Genomic DNA, 26,037 nt, shown 5'->3' with positions numbered 1-26,037 from the left:
TTTTTAAATAAAATGGAAATCTATATCAGACAACTGCACTCTACTCTACCATCCATACTCACACTCAAGTCTCACTCATTCAGGTACTTGCACCGACACTCGCACTACTCATACATACCTGTAGATGAAAAAGAAAAGGAGAGAGCGAGAGATAGGGATTAGGTGGGTGGGGTACATTGATTCATCTACTATATATATTGCCCACACCCCTATATGTGCATAAGTATCTTTACCACTCGCACTTCACAATAGTACTAAGGTTGGGGTGCTTTCATATGTTTTGTATAATTTATTGATGTGAATATCGCCTCGATCACGTTGAGAAAAGTTTTCTTGGTCCGATAAAAATATTCGCGTTACCGAAATCAAAACGTGAGAATAGTCTTAATATATAATTGATGCAGACCTGCCAGATAAAGGCGTAAAGTGTATACGTAATATCCAAATGAAATAAGCTACGTGTGTCAAAATGAGAAGAGGAAAATAATAATAATAATAAAAAAATACACCACCAACGAAAGAGCTCTTATTTGTACAATGTTTGATAGAAAGCAAGTATGAACATCTAAAATAGAAAACAGTTACTTTGCTTTCGCCACATCTGCCACCAGAACTTCATTCACGAAGATTGAGCGAATTTTCAAGACAAGATTAAAAAGAAGGACAAGAAGCTGTATTTTTTTCTATTGTGGCAGAATTGTTAAATGTATAAGTTTGTTATTCAAGGCAAGCGCCAAGTATATAACAATACAAGGTTGATTTTGGTGCGAGACTTAGGAAAGCCGATCGAGATGACGTGGCTTTGCCGAGAATACCAAAATAAAACTTGTATTGTAAGATGCAACCATTATGACATTCAAAACGAACTTAAAATTGCCTGTTATTTACTTGGTTTCGCTCGAAGCGAGACGTACATTAGGCACCTATATCGTTGATGGGCATCGAAAGATCGAACGAGAGTATACTCCTTAGTACCATGGGAAATATATAAGCGCATTCGGTAATAGTACCAGTAATTCTATTCCGTGTGTAAGATCACTGAAACAATAAAAAAAAAATACTCAAAAACAATAACTACCCATCAAAGAGTTACTTTACAACACATACCTTTGCTATGAGCCAAGGAGGAGACACCGCCATACGAGGTTTTCGATATCGTAAAGATAACGCCATTCGGGTGAATGTGACGTCCCTTTTTAGCGGGACTGAATGGCGTTTCATTCACCGGAAGGTTAAAGTTCGGGGTCAAGTTAGAAAATGTTAACGGATAAAGCATTTTTTATTGACGGATAAAGCACAAGTATGTGGGGCAGTTGCAGGATAAATTTGTGTACGTGTAAGCTGACAGGAACTTTGACCAAACTAAAATGTCGAATTATTCTACGAGTCGAAGTAAATTGGGCAGTCCATTTATAGGCTATTGCAATCAAAATGGAAAATTACCACCCATGAGTTGAAAATAATGTTGCTGTACTACAGCGCAACTTTAGAACTGTCATATTCAGGAGGAGTTGTAGAACCGATTTTAATTAATATAATTGTTTTTATACAGAACCGTCACCATGGCAAGCTTGTAAGACTACAACCAAAGTAATATAAAACTAGAACACATGAAATGAATTGAATAAGGCCGTTTATTAACCATAAACGACAGTATATGTGTTCTTTGTTATAAAACATATAACAGTTTATAAAGAACATACAATAGTCTTAGATGGGGAACAAAATCCTCCATCTTATAAATGCATATTATAGAACCAAGAAAGGTTATAAAACATTATAATAAAACTTATGTATGACAAAATTTTGAAGCATATAACGTTGAAACAGGTAACCAAAGGTATAGACAATTATTGTAATTAATGTGGAAGTTGCAATGAGGAGGCAGATGGGTAAGGTGATGGGTAACTTGTAAATCAAATTACTAGATATGCACATAAACAAAGATGTTACTGGCCTTGACCGTATGCACCTTGTTCATCAGCCATTTTTTGTCTTCGGCTACTGATTGGACGAACCTGCGTCATGCTTATATAGTGATCTAAAAATAGGTGTATATTCATGCGCAAATGTGCGACCGGGTTGCCTCACTCTTGCCCATCCAGCCTCTCCCTCCGATAACAAAACAAAACCAATATAATTGTTCATGTCTGTATAAATGACATTAAAACTGTTTTAATTTGTATTTATACAGAACCTTCACCATGGCAAGCTTGTAAGACTACAACCAAATTAATATAAAACTAGAACACATGAAATGAATTGAATAAGGTCGTTTATTAACCATAAACGACAGTATATGTGTTCTTTGTTATAAAACATTATATAACAGTTTATACAAGAACATACAACAGTCTTAGATGGGGAACAAAATCCGCCACAATGATTTTAGCACTTAACAGTAACTGTTATCCAGATACCTAGGGGCAAAAATCATCCCCCCATCCGCTGCCATGGTGAGAGTTGAAGGAAGCAAATGGTTGATAATGTATCTGATGTATATCAAAATTAATAGGAAAATTTCAATTTACACACAAAACTAAATATGAGCAATTCAAGTGAACATAAAAAGAGACGATTTTCATGTATTCATAACATCAGCATATATATATGTGTGTGTGTGTATATATCGGGTTTCCAGTACAGTTGTGTAAATATCGACCAGACATGCATGTTACAGTGTAGGGCTAGTGGTCACTGAGACGCATGCACGTTATGTTATGTAAACAGTGACAAAGCGTTATGATTTTATTAATAGATATATATAACTTGTCAGATAATATTTGATTACAAAATGATTAGCCACATTATATCTTATGTTGCAATTCCTTCAATGCTTCACACGATATAGGCAGTGATCCGTTCAGTTGATTTTATTGCAGCAGTTGTAGTTTAGCATTAAAAACTTAATTTTTTGCTGCTGAAAACTAAGACTTTTCAATGAATTGATAGCTTGAGATTTATGTTAAGTACTGCATGTGGATCTTGATGATCCTAGGGTCAAATTGGCTAGGTCACTTGCATAAATTAGGTCAAAGTCTCCCGTTTCCGAATGTTTAAGGCAGGGTTTTAAATCATTTAGGCTTGCTTTATGAGATTATTTTAAGCAGCGCTGAAGATAGGATGTTAAAATTGTGCCTGCTGTTCCACTGCATGTTTTGTGGACAAAACCCGTAACAGGTTGATATCAGATGACAAAACCCGTAACAGGGTGATATCAGATGACAAAATCCGTAACAGGGTGATATCAGATGACAAAACCCGTAACAGGGTGATATCAGATGACAAAACCCGTATCAGGGTGATATCAGATGACAAAAAGCAATGTTTCGTTTTCTCCCAAGTGTTAATTTTTCGTAAAAATTAATATTTGAAACCAAATTTTCCGTTAAATATCTCAAACAAATAACTTAGATATAAAGAATATGATCTACTCGAATGAATTATGAATAAAAAAACGTAGAATAGTTAAAAGGCTAACATATTTTGGCATGTTTGTGCAGGTAGATTTAATGAAAACGAATACGACGAATTCAGGCCCTTTTGGCCTTTTTAAAATCACAAAAGGAAAAAGTAGTGTCATTTTAAATGGACAACTAGTAGTACTTTCGATATGCAAAGTTTCAAGAAAATTGGGCTGTGGGCAGTTTCTATGGGATTTTAACATTAGCTTGAACACCACCTTTAGTCACCTTTCACGATCGTGCAGTGGGACAGAAGGCACAACTCTATTATTCTACCTTCAGTAAAGTTCTTGCTTGAAATTAGCTCATAAACAAGCTTAAATAATTTAAAAATCTGGTTTAACCATTGGAAAAGAGAGGATGCTTAGTGGACAGATAATACAATTAACATCAATGTCAAGCTATCAAATTGTTGAAAATCTTAGTTTTCAGCAAAAATATTGAAGTTTTAAGGCTAAAATACAACAAATGGTTAACTAGGTCACTGTGGCCTACTTCTTTATTTTTTCATTAGTTTTCTGAATTGAACTAAACAAATCCAATATTTACATGCAAAACTGCAAAAAAATCTTTATTATAATGTTTAATTAATTACGACTTAAATAATGAAAATGTGAATTTTCACCCTTTGACCTTTTGACTTCTGAAATTACCATGAGCTTACAATATGCAAATTACCCTAAAGTGTCTTCATGCAAAATATTTTGCTTATCACCGAGTTGTCGTAAAACAACCCAAAGTGATACCCCTTCTTACCAACTCCAATTTTCCTAACGACAACGAACAATTTGCAGGAGGTTTTTTTTTTTTTTTTTTTTTTTTAAATTATTTCCTTGTTTGTAGTGAGTTCGCCCAAAGGGCACACAATATATCTACATGCATATGTATGTTGTGATGAAATATCCACGCGTATGTATCTAGGTGGAGAAAATACATTTGAGTGAGCCAAATATATTTTATTTAAAACCAATGAACATCATACATAGAGCTACACCAATCTTTATTGATTATCAGTATCATAAAATTCATTTCAAGTCTGGGTACTATATAGGCCATAGCAATGTCAGGAAGGATTCTAAGAACACGGAACTGACCGTCTGTATAACAAATACTTAACGGCACATCAACACCCCTCAGGTATAGCACGGGTTGGTGTCATATCCCCAAAGTAATTTTGAGTAAGAGCAATAATTTTTTGTGCATATCAGTACTGTGATCGACATTCTATTCGAAATATGTCGCTATGTCGCTTTCGTAAAGGATAAAATGAATGATAATTACTTTTTGAAATGTAAAATACTTTATGTCAATAAATGGGAAACTTGTTTTTTAACAGTAAATGTATCAAATTTACGATTGATATATTTTCAGTGAATAAAATGTGACCGATATTCCTGTTGTTGGAAAAAAAATGTAGCACTTCCGGTGACGTAGGTTGTCACCATCCACATCTCGTTTTAAACATCATTATTATGTACAATCCAGCCAAAATTGAGATATCCAGTTAAAAAGTGCTAACATCTCGTGTGCAGATATCTGCCTCATGAATACATATATGTAATAAGGAAAAAGAAAAACCAACAACAGGTACAATATTGAACGATTGGCAGGTCACTAATCAACATTGGCGTTACATTGGATAGTACCGCTTCTAGCTTATTAGTACATGTATGTTAATATATATTATTCACCACTGTACATAATAAAATGCATTAGCCTATTCTTCTGTAATGCATAATGGTTATATTGTAGAAGCTTGGTAAAATGTTATTGAGCCGTGACAAACTTTTCTATAAAAGTGTGTCAAGTCAAAATATAGAACAGTTCCCGGGACTCATATTTAACACAATACATTTTAAGAAATACTGACAGGAAATCAAGCAAGATAGGCTAAAGATGAGGTAAGTCTTGATTTAGATATGATTAGTTATCCTGATACAGCTTACATTTCTATCACTTTATCATTGTCTGAAGAGGTACTAGATGGAAGAAGCTTTATTTGACGTCTTAGGATCCAATTCTACTTGTAACGAGCATCTCCGTTGGCTTCAAATTTTATTTAATCAACCAATAAAGGGAAAAACTACGTCGAAAAAATATATCAAAATGTCCAGTTTGTAAAGCAAGGACTAAAATAATTCAACATGTGCATAGAATTGAAATGGAATTTCGAAGTAGTATGTTTGGAAGGTTGTTCTTATCACTTATGGGATACCTATGTCATCTTAGATTAATTGTTTCAATAAATCTCATTCACATACACCCATTTTATTTATATTCCTAATTTTGATTCGTAGTACATCCAAAATCATCTTCCTGAGCTCTGTGAAGGAGTAAGAGTTTGTTGTATTAAAGGCACTGACAACCAAGATATCAAGCACAAGCGAGTATGTTGTGCGGGGCTCTTACTGTGCTTTGGTTAATGATTGAAAGCAACATATTACATACACAATAAAACAATAAAACATTTCCATAACTCTTTTACCCTAGGGAAGCTATTGCTGTTAGCGAGACCCATCTGGAGAAAGGATTCAGAAGCCAGGTTTCCTACCAAATACGTTTTCACCAATGTTAAGACATGTTAAAACAGCCTAGGTAGTGGTTGGCCATTTTGGATGTTACAACCATGCCAAATAATCAATTTTCAAAGTCCGTCTTCAAATCATTGTGGTTACCGATCTGACGGTCAGAGTACCACATTGAGAACCAACATTAAACAATTTGAATTTGAAATTGACATTGTTATCACCAGTGAATGATACTCTTTATAGTTGTAATGTAGGTATTTCCGTTCTTGGGACACCGTCTGACTGTAATTCAACTGTGAAGTATTAAACTAAAATTTACATATTGCAACTGTTCAGGTTCAGTAAAGTATTAATGTCACCATAAGCATCCCAAATGATACTGTGCATAAACTGGAAATCATGCATCATTATGTGGTAGCCATCTCTTGTAGCCAAGTAATGCAATTGCAAATTTCGGGTAAGAAAACTGTCGGCACAAGTCTTTGTTATTCATAGACATGTTTTAAAAGCAAGCGCCATTTAATTTATTAATCTTCTCTTCGCCATGACGCATTCAACAATTGGCCCTATAAATATACGAGGTTTTTTAGGCATCATGTTGGTTATGTATTTGCTAATCTTGTAACAGTAGGCTACTCATACGTATATCTTAATATTCCATATTTTATCGTGATTTTACGTAGTTTACCGATACAATCCTCGTTGGTTCTCACCTCTCCGTAAAGTAACGTAACTATATCGTGTTGCGCCGTGACCAGTTCTCACATGTTCAAAATTTGCCACGGATATAGAAATACTTCCAAGTGTAACTACGTAAGAAAACGGAAATCTGCGGACCATAACAGAATACTGCGAATAATGCCGGAATGGTATCCATAGCTAATCCGCCAAGGTGATCCATGAATGTGTGACCGGGGCTTAACTGTGATACGGTCATACACATGGATTTGTTACGGTATTGAAAGTGCAATCAGCTGAATCAAACATCGGATACGCACAGATTGTCTAATCAACCTCTTACCTTGGAGTATGGAATCTCAACTATATCACGCTGCCTGTATCCATATTTTTCTTTTACTAAGGACTTCTATCGTCCTTGTATCTCCCTTGGTCTCGCCTTTGAATTTTACTGTATAGTTCTACAAGGCAGTTTCTTAGTTAAAACTACCTACCCGTAGGAAGTCAGTCAACAAAATGGCAAATATTGCTCCCTTTTTTGCGCTCAATGATTATTGAACTATGCACAGTTGTTCGAAGTGTGATTCGGCTAAATACAGTTAACCACAATTTCCAAATCATGTTAAAATAATTTCTTATCGCAAAAGATCACGAAATTATTCTTTACCGCTTGCTTATTTGCAGCAAATAAAAATTGAAAATTCCACAAAAATTGCACGCGATTATCATAAGTTGAACGACACATAAAGAGAACACCGTCTTGAATGACCTTATGTAATTTTAGCAAAAACCAGGTGATATCAAATCAAGCCTTAATTCTACTGTTCACATTAGTTTATTCAGCTACTTTCTGATGTCCTTAGTTAAACTATCACCCTCTGAAACACAGTGTCTAAACTCCACTACGCTCCGTTTAACATTTTAGTGTAGGCTGTATACGCATAAATCCACCCTTTATTTTATGTGGATAATAATTATGGAGGAAATCATGTCTACAGAATTATAAACGTATACGTAATTATGTATTATGAAACAGCACTGTGTTACTTTTCTTCGTAATTTTACTGATTGCATTGAATAGTGATTAGTCCGCTAAACCTGCCGATATTGTTAGGCCTTTTCCCTTATATATATTAGGGGAAAATCCTAATAATATAGGCAAGTTTAGCGGACTAATTGGTGGTCAATCGATAAGAGGATCAATGTTCTCCGTCTAAGAACTGTACATAACTGAGGATTCTTTTTACCCCAACGATTATCTGATATTTCAAGCAACCATCACCATGGGTAAATAACATTATACCTGATACTGAATGACTTTTGGTCAGCACTATCTCTATGTAATTCGCCGGGATTGACAGACCGCTTCATCCTTTCTTAAATATGATAAATCATGATAATGAACCATATTTTGTCTTGTCATCATCATCATCGTCGTCGTCGTCGTCGTCATCATCATCATCATCATCATCATCATCATCAAAAACGAATTTTGAATGGAACGTGTTACCAAAGCCTTGGCTATTTAATGGTATAGTCTTTTACTATTATTCAGTCAGGAGATATGGAAATTATTCTGATAACTTATGTTTATTGAAATATAAAAGTAGTTGGACGAAATTGGTTTATATAGCAATAATACATTTGGTGACCTCTAAATATGCACGTATACGTTATATTTAATATAGCACATTATTTGTCTAAGTCATTGTAAAGCGTAGGGCAAAAGATTAGCAAAACGTAAGACAGAGGGATATGTCGTCCTACATTAACAATGAAGACGTAATAGTATCAGTTACCGATATATGTCCCAGACACGTCAACAGGTGTTCATCGGGACATGCTTGAATCCCGTGTTTATTGTTTAGATGAAACATACACATTCTACTCCACACCTTTTTACACGAGGTAGAGTTACATTGGTATTATTCAAGTAAATACTGTTACTATAAAAATTGCCTACTCCCAGACCATATTATCAACCTGGTCCACGTATATGGAACAATATACATTTCGTTTTCAGTGTGTAAAAAGAAGGGATCTCAATTTTTGTAATTTCATTTGTTACATGAACGAATAACAGAAATGAGAAACCAGCAGCTAAATTCAAAACACAATTTAATTATATATACAATATTATACAGAGATGATTTACAATATCTAAAGTAATTGGTGGTGGTACAAGAGTAATACGATGATTTAAAGTGTTACTTATCTGTATGCGAATGTCCTGGTATAATCCTTGATCCTTCCAGGTTTCAAATTAACAATAATCACAAATCCACGAGGAAAATGAATGTCCACAGATGATTTGTAAAGTTCCAGGCAATATGAATAAATCCACACAAAATGTTGTAATAATCCACAGATAAAGTCACAATAGCTCTCCCAATAGAATCTAATATGGCACTGTACAATTCTTGATATGTCTCATTACAGTTCTGATTAGCCTTGGAAGCTGGAGTATATATAGAATATTGGAGAACCTTCTACTTCTAGAAATATTAACTAAAAACAGTAAACAAATAAACACACAGAACTTTCTGGAAGTAGATCATTCTAGATCTCTACTAATAATCAACATGTTTACAAACATATTTGTTTATACATGATAATATTCTAGAAAGTTCTATAACCTAAATCAATGATATGACCTTTATAGGATGTATTGATAATAAAGCTATAGGAGTTATCTCCCTTATCTCATAACTACATGTATTTAGTGTCATACATAACACATTTATAAAAAAACACCTGATCCGAACAGATCCAAAGAGATTGTCTCCAATTTACTTCTTGTCTTCTGAGAAAAGAACCGAAAATAAAAATAAACAAACAAATAATAGATGAAAGATGGCACTAATCTAAAGAAACGAATGGTGTCAAATGAACGCATCAACAATTACAAACCGCGCGCCCAACCTGCAGGGTCTTAGATGGTTCTTATGGAAAGGAGTATATCAGTGGAGAATTTTCATGCATATGCATTTCCCATCTATTCCAGAATATTGTTGGTTTTCTCTTTTATCCAATTGGTTTTGTTTTGTTTATTTTCCATACAAAAAAATGAATAAAATTAAATTATCCAAATGTATTAATTATGATCTTTATTAAGAAATATCTTATTCCATATTTTAATCAAAACGTATCGTACTGCCGAAACTGGCATCCACCAAAATCTGGACAAAGGAGTCGGTGGTTTGACATTGGATGACGTCAGCGATGACACTGTAGCTACGTCAGCGCGGTACGTGTTCGAGGAAGGTCCTAAGACGTAACCCCTGGTCCCTCCGATCTACCATTCGTCCACTTACATACTAAAGAGTGTTGAAGATTATCAAACCATCGTCAACAAAGTAGGTACCAATAATTGTTTAGCACGGTCAGTCAAAGCCACCATTTTAGTATTAGCCATTTTCATTGCCTATGAAGCTTTGATAGTGTGTTATTGAGCGATTTATTTATCAGTCAAATTTAGTACAAAGCACTTTTGTTGATAATGAAGATGTGATAGGTATTTTTTATTGTCCTCGTTGGTCATTTTGAAACATGATTGCTCAAAATGAATAAATGTAAAATACAAATTTTCTACAGGGTGGGTATATTTATTCCCGATGGAACAACTTTAACTTTAATTCTGATAACGTGCAGAGCGTGATCAACAACTTGGAGAAAGGAGCGGGAACTCTTGTTTTCAATACAGGAATGGCCAGTATAACAACGGCTCTGTTCGGATTCCTAAAGTGCGGAGACCATATCGTAAGTAGCCTTTCAGAGTGTGTTTAACGAAAGATAGAAGAAGGGAGACAACCTGACGAATTTTCTGTATGCATTTGTAACACGGGGAATAAATAAAAAGTTATTTCAACTTTCTCGACACTGAATTATCAAACATTAATGTGCTTTAGTTAATTGATTACGATTGTTTAAGGCAACGATTATTATCTTCTTATTAAATGCTGTGTAATATGACTCAAAATTTCCTCAAAAGCAGTAAGCTATAATATCCCTTAACAGGTTATCAGTGAACCATGCTAAGTTTGGGAAGTTAGGCCAATCACTCCACAACGTCATAACCATAGTGGACAGTACATTTGCAGTGTCCAATCAAGCGCGGGATCGATATATCTGTCCAGAGCTGGTAAGTATGTAATGTGGGGAGCACATTGTCTATGTTTATCTATAACATTGTTAGAAATAGTCATCATAAAAACCATTTAGCAATGAAAGCGTCATAATCTTTCAGACGGCATTTGTTCTTCAGAGACTTGTTATAGTTATGAAAGGGTTATGGATGACAGAAACTGAAAATGTGCAAGGAATGGAAATATTCAAAAGAAAAATACATTGAATATTTGTGATGAAATCCATATCTATGTGTAAATCTTGTATATATGTAATGTAAAACCTTATGTCTGTTTTAAATAATCATTCCAGCACCAAGTACCTGGGTGGTCACAGTGATTTGACAGCGGGAAGTTTAACTTTCAGAAGAACAAGCCTATGGCAGGAGGCGATAAGATACCAAAACACGTTCGGGACTTGTCTTGTAATTCATATATCTGTAATTGTTTGTGTGAATCCCATTTATCCTTTCCATACTTTGAAAATCAGGGTCGCAGAAGGCCTCTTTCAAATCCTAAAAGTGTTTTTTCCTTAACTCCCAAAATGGCATAAGGGAAGTTCAATGTCTCTCCTTGATATATTTTTGTGTAAGAGGAGATGTTTCACTGTTATATAAATGAAAGCCAATTTGCTTTGCAATTCGAACTTTTTTTTATTACATCAATAATACCAATTTTCCATTTATTATCAACAATATCCACTACATTCCATAACGTCTTATATCGACCAAACAGAATCTTTCACTGTGCCCAATAGTCGCCTCATGATGCCAGCTTGTTACTCCGTGGAATACGGACCCTACCAGTGAGGATGGAACGTCACAGCTCTAATGGGCAGAAAGTGGCGGAGTTCTTAGAGAAACACTCTAACGTAAGTCAGAATAAATCTGAAGATGTCGAAATTGCTGTATCATTAGCATTTTGCTTACCTATATATTTGAGTTTTAACAGAAGTCTAACCATATTGAAATTTTATATCTTGAACCAAAAACTAAACAATGTACAAAGTTCTAATGTTTGGTTTAGTTTCTAAAATGATTTTTTACAGATCGAGCGCGTCATGTACCCAGGTCTGCCGTCACATCCCCAGCATGCCGTGGCCAAGAAACAGATGAAGATGTTTGGGGGCATGATGTCATTTGTGGTGAAAGGTGGATTAGAGGGAGGGAAGGCCTTAGTAGAGGTTATATTCGCATTCGTGATTACTATTTGACAATAAAACTTTATAGGAAAATATTTAAACATTCAAAAATTATTGACAAACAGCAATTCTGTAACCAATTATTGACTAACAACAATTTTGTAAACAATTTATGTTTAAGTAGTCAGAAACCTAAATATGCCTTTAGGCTGCATTCAAAACATGTCTAAAGCTTTCTCGTCCGAGTTCTTCATGTGTATGAAAAATGACTTGATTGCTATTATTCACCTTTACTTTGCATTCTGTTTCTAGGTGCATGCCATATCTTCGTTGTTATGCAATTTCTTTGACTTTCACTCTATAAAAAATGTCAATGTTTTTTTTCAAATTGTTATTAAACGTTTAACAGGGACTACGCGTCATACACTTAACCGTATCACTTGGAGGCGTGGAGAGCCTTATTGAACATCCGGGTACTATGACACATGGCTCATTGGCGCTGACGGATGAGGACAGAGGGAGTGTTGGGATATCTGACGGACTGGTGAGATTAAGGTAAGGACGGGAACATCTTTCTATGACAATGACAAAGATTTTATTCTCGTAAACATACAAACAGTAGTGTAGAGAATATATAAACAGGACATATACATGTAAACAGCATTAACAACGAAATAGTGCAGTACATATTACACATCTACTAGAGTATACATATATAATATACTGGTTATATTAATAAACTGAATTAAGTCTGTCTTGTATAATAATTATAAATTTTGTAAGTGAAATAAGTTCATTGTTAACTACATAATTAAATAGAGTTTCAAATTTAAAAGTATTTGGTCTTTCATAATAGTATCTAGACATAAATTTCTTTCTATTGGATACTAAGTGATTATCAGTACAGTTAAATAAATAATGGAACTCATCTCCAATTTCGTTTAAGTTACACATGTTACAGAATCGTTGTTGTCTTGGTATATTAATCCATCTGCCACATTCAACCGCTAGTTTTACATTACATGTTCTAAATTTACAATAAGCCTTCGCCAGACGTGGAGGAAGAACAATCAAATAGTTTTCAAAAATCAGATCATGCTTATAAATTCTATAATTGGTACCTTTCGGAGAGTTGAAAACATCATTTTTCCAACTATATATAAAATTACTTTTGAGGGCATGGAAAATAACTTTTTTCAAACAATGTGAACTAGTGAATTCCCTTCTCTCGAAAACATTAACAAGATTACATTCTTCAAAAATACTTTTAATACATTTTAACCACTGTGTATTATAATTATTAGTAATCTGGAACAGTTTAAAATTAAGCTTGATATGTGATGATTCTATCATCCTTGCCCAATAGCCAATCATGCGAACTTTAATACTGATAGATAATGGGAATCTACCAAGTTCCCCGTATACCATGAAGTTGGGTGTTGATGTTTTCAACTTAAGAATATGTTTACAAAATTTAAGGTGGAGACGTTTAAGTTACCATTCGTCCTGTTTGGATTGTGATAATGTCACCGTTATCTAAAGGGAAACGTTAACAAAAATCTTTGTTTCTAATGAAATAAGAGCATTTTGACGTCGAAAAGGACTATATTGCAAAAAAAAAGGAATTGGCAAAAATGAAAAAAAATATAATGTATTTGTTTCAAGAAATGTTTGTTATTTAGTTATTTTTAATGAGAAGTTCCTTTCTAAATGTAACGTATAAGTAATAGTCACATAGCACATTCAAATATAATTCACTGGCTATTGCAGAATTTCATTGTTATGCATAAAGTTATTATATTTCATTTAGTTTTTCTTTAATCTAGTGTTGGACTGGAGGACCCTGACGATTTGATACGGGACCTAGGGCAACCTTTAGAAAAGCATACTTACACATTATAGCAGAGCAGACTAACCATGATGAACATTTCACGAATGGATTGCTTATTGTGAATCCGAATTAGATATTCTTTTGGATGATTAAATACATTACCTTTTACACTGTTATCCATTATCAAAATGTTATCATATACATTATATGCTTTCTACGATATATGCATACTTTTAATTTATGACTGTTATAATAACATTTTCCATATACGACATATGGACATATGATGCTACCTGGAAATTTAGCAGATTCTTAATTGTTTATAGCTTATAGCAGTGACGATAGATGATGCTATTAAGTAATAAAGATTGTTGTTTATAGTAAATGATAGTGACGAGAGCTGATGCTATTAATAAGATGTGTAAGTAAAGATTGTTGTTTATAGTAAATGATAGTGACGAGAGCTGATGCTATTAAGTAATAAAGATTGTTGTTTATAGTAAATGATAGTGACGAGAGATGGTGCTATTAAGTAATAAAGATTGTTGTTTATAGTAAATGATAGTGACGAGATATGATGCTATTAAGTAATAAAGATTGTTGTTTATAGTAAATGATAGTGACGAGAGATGATGCTATTAAGTAATAAAGATTGTTGTTTATAGTAAATGATAGTGACGAGAGATGGTGCTATAATAAAGATTGTTGTTTATAGTAAATGATAGTGACGAGAGATGATGCTATTAAGTAATAAAGATTGTCGTTTATAGTAAACAGCAGTGCCAAAAGAATAATGTTGTTTTTGTAAATAATGTGGTGCTTTCAAATGTGGTGCTTTCAATCGAGTGTTTATAGTAGTGCTGCGAGTTTGGAAAAAGAAAACAAGTCTCTACACGAAGTTATTCAAACTGGTAATAGTATGTTTGATATAAATGACACAGGGTGTTCTTGATAACAAGTGACTTTAGCTGTTGTAACAGTAATATGATCGAGCATGTTTCGTATACCTACTATAACTAGTGACTACTTGTATATAGATACCTAGTTAAAGTGATGATAACGGGTATCATAGATAACTAATGTATGTCCCCGTCAGCTCTCCATACACACAACTCGCCCTTATCTCATCAAGGCGCCCTAAATCGGCTTCCTGTTTAACCCTAAAATGAGGTAGGTGTCTTTGTGTTGACCTTTCCTACTCCCATATGCTTTCCTCCTTTGTCATGTATCTGACTTGAGAAAGAATATCAACTGGACGTACTCATCGGCCACCTGGGCGTTTAACATCCGATATAAATGGTCTGTATGTGACCTACTTAGTAAGTGCTGTATGGAAACCCTTTCAAGTTCTACTGTCGAGTAGACGAGGTACTGAGCCATACCCCATTTAATGTTCAGAATTATGGTTTTTTATGAGTAGCTGCAAAGAAAATAAGGAAAGGCAGACAAGATAAGCATGTTATTACAAACGATATCGAAAGCGAGGAGCAATTTCTAATTATAACATTTTTACTTAATATTGAAAATATTTCTTTATGAGAAGTTTGTAACAAATGCATTTCATTAGCTTTGAAATGTACACAATTATGTATCTAGATAATTTTCATATTGTATTTAAAAAGATGACTTTATTTCAAATGAATGCTACCATGTGTGAATTTCAATTTTCAAGGAACAATTGTCCGATCGGAAGTTAGTTAAAGAGTACTTAAAAGGAGGAAAGGAATCTATATTTTAAAACACACATACAAACCTTTACATGTTTGAAGTATAAGCTATACAGTATATGTAAATCACAATATTTACTACAGAGAAAGGTTTATCACCAGAACGTGTTTGTTGGGTGTCGACCTAGAAGTATATGTTTGATGTCCCCCAAAAAGCGGAAATTCCAATGTAAGCTCTCGGTATCTTGCCTGATTATGCATGTCGGAAGTATATCAGTGAAGAAATCAGGAACACGGACACTCAATGACAAGCGAAAACATTGACTCGAATTCCAAAAATGTCGATTTTAATTCCAAATGACGTATATCAGAACAGCTCTGATATCAGTACTGTACCTGTTAGGACCAAACACTCCAAACCATTATATTGCAACAAGCGAAATCTTTCTATGAAGTTGGAAATAAAATTTACAGTCTCGGTTATTCTTGTATTTCTAGAAGTTTTGACAATCATTCAAAGTAGAGAAATAATTAACGAGTAACCTAAATTGGGCATTACACTGGAGTTAATGTCAGACGCAGTCGTAGAAATATTGTATTTCCCATGAAATTGGAAGATATTTTGCGCCTAGCTATGCATACTTAAGACTGAGGCAGTGATATCGGCCATATGATAGCAAAACATTTCTTACAGCCGAAAGTGGGATCCACCGAAGTCTTCTTTAGACAAAGGAGTCGGTGGTTTGACCTTGGATGACGTCAGCGATGACACCATAGCTACGTCAGCGCGGTACGTGTTCGAGGAAGGTCCTCAGACAGAGCCCTTGGTCCCTCCGATCTACCACTCGTCCACCTACAAACTGAAGAGTGTCGACGACTACTTAGAAATACTAGAAAAAGTAAGAGTCAATATCAGTCAACTGTCATTACACGCAATATTAGAACAGCATATGGAACAAAGCACAAAATAATTACTATTTTCAGTTTCTTTATTTCATGATCATGTTCAAATATTATTCATTTACATTTATATCTTAATTCATATCTTATTTTGTTGACTTCCTTCATTTTCATTCATTAATTGCTGTTTGAGCGTTCTGCTTGTACTTGATGTCTCTTTTTTCCCTTTTCACATCTCAAGGGCGGCTACATATATTCGCGCCTTAACAACTTCACATCAGACAATGTGCAGAGTGTACTCAACAACCTGGAGAAAGGGGCAGGGTCTCTTGTTTACAATACTGGAATGGCCAGTATAACAACGGCTCTGTTCGGATTCCTAAAGTCCGGAGACCATATCGTACGTATGTTATTTAGCTCTATTAAAATCTTTCAGGGGATAGGAATTTATATAAGCTCTAAGCTTGTTTTCCGATCCCGAAATGTATTTATGCACTATATGTATATAATTAATTTTTCTTTGTTTTCATACCAAATCTGGCTTTCTAATTGGCCAATATTTTTTGCATACCACTATACACAAAAGATCCGAGAATGGCGCGAAACCCCGACGTTATCGTGACGTCACAATAGAGACATTGACGTATTGATTCGGAAAAAAATCCCTTGAAAAACCACTATAATGTTACATTTAAACATACTTCATTTTATCAACTTGAGTATAAAATTAATTATAAGTATTGATGTCACTATTTTTTTAATTTTATCGGGGTATGAAAAAAAAATGTTCGCAAACTTTTGTGAGAATCCGCTACGCGGATTCACACAATTTGCAAACAATTTTTTTCCATAGCCCGATAAAATTAAAAAATAGTCAGATCAATGCTTTTAAATGTTTCAACATATCAACTATATCATATAAACTGTTTGTTTAAACTAATTTAGAGCACTGTATCGTAGAAAGACTTTTACAGGCTTTACTCTCTGTATACATGTATCTGCAAAGTATAGTGAAATCTTAAGACTAAAATTGTGTTTTATTGTTCCATAGACCCACGGTATATCGTAACAGGAAACACTATTAAGATATACTTATGGGTGTCCGTTACTTTGTGAAAGAGATAATACATGTATCATTTCTGATGTATGTTAAGCTGGACATTGTCTATGATGCTGCATCAAGGTAGCACTGATACGTAGAAATAAGTTATTACCAAGAGACACAGTGCCAGTATACAGTAGATAAAGAATATAAAGAACATACCAAATATACGCATTATGTATTCAAAGGACACCGCCATGAAGTGGCCTTCACTGTATATAAACATAAGTGTACGGTGTATAACGATAAATAATAGCCCGTGATCACTTCCTTGGGTTTTTTTATGCTGAGGGCATCTCCCGGATAAGGCCTAAATTATCGTTTTCAATGAAATCATACAGACATAGACTTTTTGTTAGGTTCTAGCTTGTACAAAAGCAAAAGTCTTCAGTAAATTAAAGTCAACTTCATGTTGTGTCAATTTTACATGTGAAAACCATTTTTGACCTAAAGTTAACTTTTTCTTGCATGCCAATTCGGACATTCATCTAGAAATTACCTGTTCCAGGTCAAGCACTTTTCATGATAAATTGACCCGAGGACACTTTGACTGTATATGTTATTCATTGTGTATGTAGAATAATAATTTACTACGGTCCTACGTATTAGAACGACAAGTCACAACTCACTATGCATGATATTAGATTTGTGCTCGATTTATTTCATTTTTGGATGCCCTTTAAAGTACTTTCTGTCTCTAACATGTGTCTAGTAGAAAGAATTAGCTGTATAGTGCAGTCTTTTTTCCTTGCATCTACCTGCAATTGAAAGAAAAATAACACACCATTAGTACCATTGATATGTTATATTAGCTATTTTATATTCCATCTTTACCGTCAATTTACAGGTGATTAACAACCCCTGTTATTCTGGCATCTATGACATCGCTAAGAATATATTTCCTAAGTTCAATATTGAGGTGACGTTTGTTCCGGCCGGATGTGACGTTGACGAGTACCGTAAACACGTAAAATCAAACACTAAGGTAATATTGTCTGTCGGTCTTATTCAACCTATTTAATGTACCATGATACGTACATTACTTTGTGTTATTTGTATAACTCGGACTTTAGTAAGTCCGTTAATCTGTATCACTACACGCTTGTATGTCTGAGCATGCGCATTGTAATAAACTGAATACAAGATGGAAACCTCCATGATGATGTCGCGTTGTATTGTAAGCTACTAGAAACGGGTTTTAGCTACGATATAACATTCTGGCGACGAGGATGGCTGGACGCATGGGGAAAATCGACAACTTTGACGATTCCGTCGAGTCGTGGAAGTGTTATCAGGAACGTCTGGAACAATTTTTTAAGGCAAATGAGGTGCCAAATGGAAAAAAAGTTCCGGTGTTGTTGAGTGTTATTGGCGGGAAACCGTATTCCATCCTGCATGACTTGGTTGCACCAGATTTACCGGGTGATAAATCGTATGTAGATTTGGTCGGCGTCTTAAATGGACATTTTAACCCTCAACCGCTACAGATAGCCGAGCGTTTTAGGTTTCACAAGAGAGACCAGAAGTCGGGTGAGTCGATCAGAGAATTCAATGCAGCCATACGAAAATTAAGTGAGCATTGTGGGTTTGGACAGTCTTTGGATGAAACTTTGAGAGACAGATTAGTGTGTGGTCTACGTAATGACAATATACAAAAGAAACTGCTGTCTGAAGATAATCTGACCTATAAAAACGCGTTAGATATTGCAATTGCAATGGAAACTGCATCCCGAGATGCTGTGGAACTTCAGAGGGAAAAGTCAGGAAACATTGTAAACAAAATAAACAAGGTTAACCCAAACAAGAAAATGAAGAAAAAAACTCAACAAAGCGGCTTAAAGAATGAAAAGAAATCACAGAAACCATGTTTTCGGTGCAACGGAAAAAAATCATAGTGCGGAGGAATGTTTCTACAAGGACTACTCGTGCAACGCTTGTAAAGAAAAAGGACACATACAGAGAGCCTGCCGAAACACAGAAAAGAAGTCTAATTCTGGAAATAAAAAGGGGAAGGTGTACTCTCTAGATCACGATGACAGTGATGTTGACAGTCTACTTGGAAGTTTAACATTCACGGTAAAGAACCTCGACAGTGACGTCATATGGGTAAAACCGGAAGTGAACGGTAAAGTAATCGCTATGGAACTGGACACCGGTTCTCCAGTTACCATCGTTCCTGTGTCCGTCTATAAGAGACATTTCAGTGACTGTAAACTGGAAACGACAGATTTAAAACTTCGTACTCTAGTCGGTGAGAAAATAAAGGCACTAGGTCAAATTAAGGTGAAGGTCAACCTAAACGGACAAAAAGCAGTGCTACCGATACACGTTGTTAGTGAGGAGTGCAGAGGTCCGCCATTACTCGGAAGGAACTGGCTCGATGTGTTGACACTTGATTGGACGGCAATCAAGGAAGCTCGGCGACTCAACTTTCATGAGAAATGTGAAAACATGACAGTACAAGGTCTCAAACTGAAATATGCCGCCGTGTTCAAGGATGAGTTGGGTACGTTGAAGGACATTACCGCGCAGATCAAAGTACGCCCCGGGGCCAATCCGAAATTTTGTAAGGCGAGAACTGTGGCATACGCCATTAAACCAAAAGTTGAAACTGAGATAACACGATTAATGGGTGCTGGTATCCTAAAGAAGGTCGAAACGAGTGAATGGGCCACACCGATTGTGCCAATCCCTAAGAAAGACAATTCCGTGAGAATTTGTGGAGATTTCAAGGTCACAATCAACCCGGTACTCGACGTGGACCAGTATCCGTTACCGAAAGTTGAGGACATATTCGCTTCGTTAGCCGGAGGTGTGAAATTTACAAAGTTGGACTTAAAGCAGGCGTACCTGCAAATGGAGGTGAGACCAGAGGATCGGAAATTCCTAACTATAAACACCCATCTTGGCCTTTTCCAATATCAGAGGCTCGTGTTTGGTATAGCCTCGGCACCTGCCATTTGGCAACGTGCCATGGACCAAGTGCTTCAAGGGATAGGTCGTGTCCAATGTATTCTTGATGATATGATTATAACCGGCGAAACGGAGGAAGAACATATGCGAAACCTCGAAACCGTGCTTCAGCGCCTAGATAAATTTGGTCTACGCCTAAACAAGGAGAAGTGTGCGTTTATGCTCGATAAGATCGAATTCTGCGGTCATGTAATCGACAAGGACGGTATTCACAAAACCGACGACAAGGTCAACTCTGTAGTCAACGCTCCGATTCCGAAAACCGTGAGTGAGCTCCGAGCTCTGTTAGGGTTAGTTAACTATTATGCTAGGTTTCTTCCAAACCTTGCTACCGTACTTAGCCCGCTACACAAACTTCTGGAAAAGGATGCTGAATGGGAATGGACCGAGGAATGTCAGAAGGCCGTCGACCGTGTGAAGGAAATGATGACATCGGACGAAGTTCTGACGCATTACGACCCGCGATTACCCGTGGTACTCTCGTGCGACGCGTCTCCGTTTGGTATCGGTGCTGTATTGTCTCATCGTCTCGAGAACGGCGACGAAAAGCCAATAGCATATGCCTCGCGAAGCCTTACTGCTGCTGAAAAAAACTACTCGCAAATAGACAAGGAAGCTCTGGGAATTGTATGGGGTGTGAAAAAGTTCTACGCCTATCTCTACGGTCGTGAGTTCACACTAATAACGGACCATCAACCCCTGGTGTCTATTTTCCACCCACAGAAAGGTATTCCTGCTACGACAGCCGCACGTCTTCAGCGATACGCGTTGTATTTGTCCGGTTTTCAGTACAAGATTGAATTCAAAGGTACGAAAAGTCATGGAAACGCTGACGGTCTATCGCGCTTACCGATCGTGAAGGAACGAGAAACCGACGAGCCGGATGTCGACTATCTGTTCATGACGACTCAATTTGACACACTACCGGTATCGGTCAAGGAAGTGCGACAAAGTACAAGGAGAGACCCAGTATTGTCGAAAGTCTATGAAATGACATTAAACGGTTGGAATAATGATGTGAAGGCAGACCCCGACATAGCTGCCTATGCTAACCGTAAAACGGAACTATCGTTACACGACGGATGTTTGATGTGGGGGATACATGTAATAATTCCCGAAAATCTCCGTCTCAAGGTCATGGATCAAATACATGAAGGTCATCTTGGTGCGAGCAAGATGAAGGCGCTAGCCAGGAGCTACGTCTGGTGGCCAGGAATAGACAGTGACTTAGAAACACAAGCTAAAAAGTGTCATGGGTGTGTGATGCACAAAAGTAGCCCGAACGCCGCACCTGTGCACCCATGGGAATGGCCACAACTACCATGGCAGCGAGTCCATGTCGACTTCGCCGGACCTTTCGAAGGGTCCATGTTCCTCCTCATGGTGGACGCTCATTCTAAATGGCCGGAAATAATACCAATGTCAACGACGACGGCGTCGAAAACGATCGAAGTTATGCGTGAAGTGTTCTCCAGAAACGGCTTACCCGAATGTATAGTTTCGGACAACGGCCCACAATTTGTATCTGACGAATTTCAACACTTCATGAAATACAACGGTATACGTCACACTACGTCCGCACCATACCACCCACGTACCAACGGTTTAGCGGAACGACTAGTTCAAACGTTCAAACAGGCCATGAAAGCATCGCGGAAGGACGGAGGAACGTTAAATAAAAGACTATGTAATTTCCTACTAGCCTACAGATCGACACCACATGCGACAACGAACGAAACCCCGGCGCATTTGTTCATGGGAAGATCGTTACAAACACGCCTGAGTCTTATCCGACCGAGCACGAGTCGTACAGTTCGTAACAATCAGGAGAAGATGATAAACGAAAATCAGTCGTCTCGACAATTCAGCGAAGGAGAAACGGTAAATGTACGTGATTATCGACAAAGCGGAGAAAAGTGGATCCCAGGAACTATCGAATCGAAAACAGGTCCACTTTCGTACCGAGTAAATGTTGGTAATGGAGCGGTGTGGCGGAGACATACCGATCAAATCATCAAGGGGAAATTACCCATCCCTGAACTCGTTGTTGACTTACCACCCAAATTACCAATACCAATCACACCGAAGGCCTCAGAAACAGTCCCTATCCAACCTCCATCTGATGTCGCGACGCCTCCTCCACCATTGGAAAATCCTGTGGCTGTGTCCTCGGGCAAGACTGTGTCAGCACCATCTCCGAGACGAAACCCAGCTCGACGAAGGAAAGCTCCATCGCGTTTAGATTTGTAGCTAGGTATAGGTCAGAGCTGCACTGTGCTCTGGGGACATAATAACTCCCCGTGCAGACTCTTAAGAACCCCTGGGTTCTATAATGTTTCAGTTTTGTTTAATTTTTCTAATGACAAAATGACAATGTTATACTGTTAAAGTGTTTTATTTCATTTCATAAAGTTAAAAATGAGTGTTTTAAAAATCCATCTACAGTGTCGTATAATTGAGAAACTGACATTGACATTTATGATTTAAAAGAAATGAGTAAATTTAAAGTCTATAATTTACTGTGTATCTTTAAAGAAAAATACTCTAAATATCCCCTATAATAATTAATGGTGAAATTATAGACATTTAAAGACTGACTTTTTAAATAGAGGGGAGGAATGTAGTAAATACGGTACACAGTGTTATTTGTATAACTCGGACTTTAGTAAGTCCGTTAATCTGTATCACTACACGCTTGTATGTCTGAGCATGCGCATTGTAATAAACTGAATACAAGATGGAAACCTCCATGATGATGTCGCGTTGTATTGTAAGCTACTAGAAACGGGTTTTAGCTACGATATAACAGAGATGACTTTGCACAGTCTTGGAGTACATTTGGATACATCATCAGTTTGACAAATCATCTAAAAACATTAACCCAGTAATGAGAAAACTCAATCCAACTAAACACAAATGAGGTATACCAATGTTGTCAAAAATAATGAAAAGACCTGTTTTATTCATTGACTATATATTGTAGATAGTGCTTCTAACAACGGTTTTATTGATTTGTTTAAACAAGCACTTTCAGTCATTAATGGCTTTTTTTTCGATAGGAAATGATAAAATACCTTTTTACCTCACTAGATGTTGTACGGGGAGACACCCTGTAACCCTACTATGGCTATACTGGATCTTGAAGAGTTTGGAAAGTTGGGTCAATCCCTGGACGGTGTCATCACAATAGTCGACAGCACATTTGCCAGCCCGTACATCCAGAACCCAATTAAACACGGAATCGACATCTCTATGCAGAGCTGGTAGGATGAAATGGTTGCCAATTTCTAACAATTCTTTTTGTTTCCTCTTTATAATATTTCAAAGATGTGGTCAATAACACATCTGCATACATTAAACCAGTATACTTTTATTTTGCTTTAAAGCAATCATTGTAAATTCTTTTCTCACTTCTCTTGTATTTGCCAATGTTTATTGGCCCTTGTTCATCTGTATGCAGTAGCACTATAGCAAACACTTCAGATAAAATGACTATGGAATTCTTTTCAGCTCGATAAGATTTTGTACATGTAGAAAATATTTATGCTTCAGCACAAAATATTTGGGCGGCCATAGCGATTTAACTGCGGGAAGTCTGACCTTCAGAACAAAACAGTTGTGGCAAGACGCCATACGGTATCAAACCACTTTCGGGACAAGTTTGGTGAGTTAGACGGTTTTGTGAATTAAGTTTGTAACCATATAACTAATATCAACAAGTGTCTAGACTATGTACAGTATATCAATAACAATATTTAGCTGAGTCTTTCATTAAATGATAATTATATTGCCAAAGTCTCAACAAAAATACTTAATATTTACACGGCCATTGAATCAGTAAACATTTGACATCATATTCTTCCCCTAGTCCCCACATGATGCTAGCTTGTTACTCAGAGGAATTAAAACATTGCCGTTACGAATGGAACGCCACAGCTCCAATGGACAGAAGGTAGCTGAATTCTTGGAGAAACACCCAAAGGTAGGAATGAAAAAGGAATATTAAGTCTTCGGAAATCATGAGTTGTTTGTAGGAGAAAAGTAAACCGATTGCATGCGTCGAGATTACATTGAAACTAGAGATATCGGATTGAAATCATATATTTTAGAACCTAAGCTTGTGTATCCTTCAGTGATATAGCACTCGTGCATGTATTTTTTCTTTATTTTTGTGTCATATAAGTACATAGACCGGTAATAAATCATTATGTACAAAGACATAGGTTAATTGATCAACTTTCCAGTATGTAGAATCGAAAGTGACGTTTGGATCTTTAAATTAGCTATCGTTATCGCCATCTGATGCTGTTAAATTTTCCTGACTTTTTAACAGGGAGTGATGAAAATATAGGCGGAGTGTATCAAAGCAATGGCTGTTTATGGAAACAAGTAGTGATCATGTCACAATCACACAAGTAGTAGCGGATATCATTACTAGCTATCGTTAATCCTGCCGTTTCATTAGTAAATCTGGTAGTATACCTTAATGGACAGTCAATCAATACAGAAACACTGAGTCGGTTGTCACAATAAAAGGTACTCGCGAGACAGGTGCTACAATTTAAATAGGACAGTCTTGTTTATTATAAATGGGAAATTTAACCACTATCAAATGGCAAATAGTGAAATGTATGATGTTATGACATGAGCTGTTGTAGCAATCTTTTACCGGAGTATTTGTCTATTGTACATGTATGGTAATACACTATAATAATGCATGATTACCTTGACCTTTATACAGATTGAGTGGGTCATGTACCCAGGTCTGCCGTCACATCCCCAGCATGCCGTGGCCAAGAAACAGATGAAGATGTTTGGAGGCATGATGTCATTTGAGGTGAAAGGTGGATTAGAGGGAGGCAGAACGTTAGTAGAGGTATAAAATATTTTCGTTTTTGCGATAAGTGATATTTTCTCGTATTATTGTCGTAGAGACTTTAATTTCGTTTTATCACAATCAGGGACTCCATGTCATTATGCTGGCTGTATCCTTGGGAGGGGTGGAGAGTCTTATAGAACACCCGGGTACTATGACACATGGTCCCATGTTGATGAACGACGAAGACAGGCGGAGTGGTGGGATATCTGACGGACTTGTGAGATTAAGGTAAAAATGTGTCTTATGTCGTTTTATATTACCATGTTCTAATCAATTAAATAAAGCTCTATGTTGTGCAGCAACATAATCTTAACTGAAATTTATTTAACATTATTTTGATTTATCTTTTAGTGTCGGATTAGAGGACCCGGATGATCTGATACGAGACTTACAACAAGCATTAGACAAGGTTGTATGTTAGAAAGCAGAAGACAGGCAAATCCACACACATCGTACAATATTATCATTATATGAAACCGTTCTTCGGACATTTTCTTTATCTGTGCGGAATCATGGATAGCGTTATCATGTTGATAACTGTATGCAGAACTAGATATAACGGCGAGGTTTGACAAATATATTTGCTGAGAAAATTGAACCGACACACTTACTCAAGATTATTTATTTTGTGTTCAAATCTCTAAATAACCCATTGAATATATACATACAAATCTAAATATAATTTCAATGACGTTTTAACAATATTTCGTAGATCAAATGAATAAAAAGAGTACATACTTATCGTGTATT

General features: G+C 36.3%; 1 protein-coding gene and 1 pseudogene across 1 annotated transcript; both read left to right on the top strand.

The window, feature by feature from the left end:
* Nucleotides 1–5,360: 5,360 nt before the first annotated feature.
* Nucleotides 5,361–13,837, top strand: LOC138316762 (L-methionine gamma-lyase-like; annotated as a pseudogene).
* Nucleotides 13,838–14,854: 1,017 nt separating this feature from the next.
* On the top strand, nucleotides 14,855–26,028 carry LOC138316127 (L-methionine gamma-lyase-like). Its single transcript, XM_069257646.1, has 10 exons — nucleotides 14,855–14,936; nucleotides 16,128–16,332; nucleotides 16,575–16,733; nucleotides 18,283–18,420; nucleotides 23,499–23,671; nucleotides 23,961–24,072; nucleotides 24,277–24,390; nucleotides 25,150–25,284; nucleotides 25,370–25,515; nucleotides 25,639–26,028. The coding sequence occupies exons 1-10, from the start codon at nucleotides 14,932–14,934 to the stop codon at nucleotides 25,706–25,708; spliced, it is 1,257 nt and encodes a 418-aa protein (XP_069113747.1). The 5' UTR covers nucleotides 14,855–14,931; the 3' UTR covers nucleotides 25,709–26,028.
* Nucleotides 26,029–26,037: the final 9 nt, after the last annotated feature.

Source organism: Argopecten irradians, chromosome 2 (assembly GCF_041381155.1).
Source record: "Argopecten irradians isolate NY chromosome 2, Ai_NY, whole genome shotgun sequence".
NCBI classification, from domain to species: Eukaryota; Metazoa; Mollusca; class Bivalvia; order Pectinida; family Pectinidae; genus Argopecten; species Argopecten irradians.
The sequence above is the reverse complement of the archived record's forward strand: the minus strand, read 5'-3'. Positions and strand labels throughout refer to the sequence as shown.

Coding starts and splice junctions, on each gene's coding strand:
- LOC138316127 (XM_069257646.1), top strand. Junction 16,734..18,282: donor TAAAGTCCGGAGACCATATC/GTACGTATGTTA, acceptor GTCAATTTACAG/GTGATTAACAACCCCTGTTA. Junction 25,516..25,638: donor GACGGACTTGTGAGATTAAG/GTAAAAATGTGT, acceptor TTTATCTTTTAG/TGTCGGATTAGAGGACCCGG.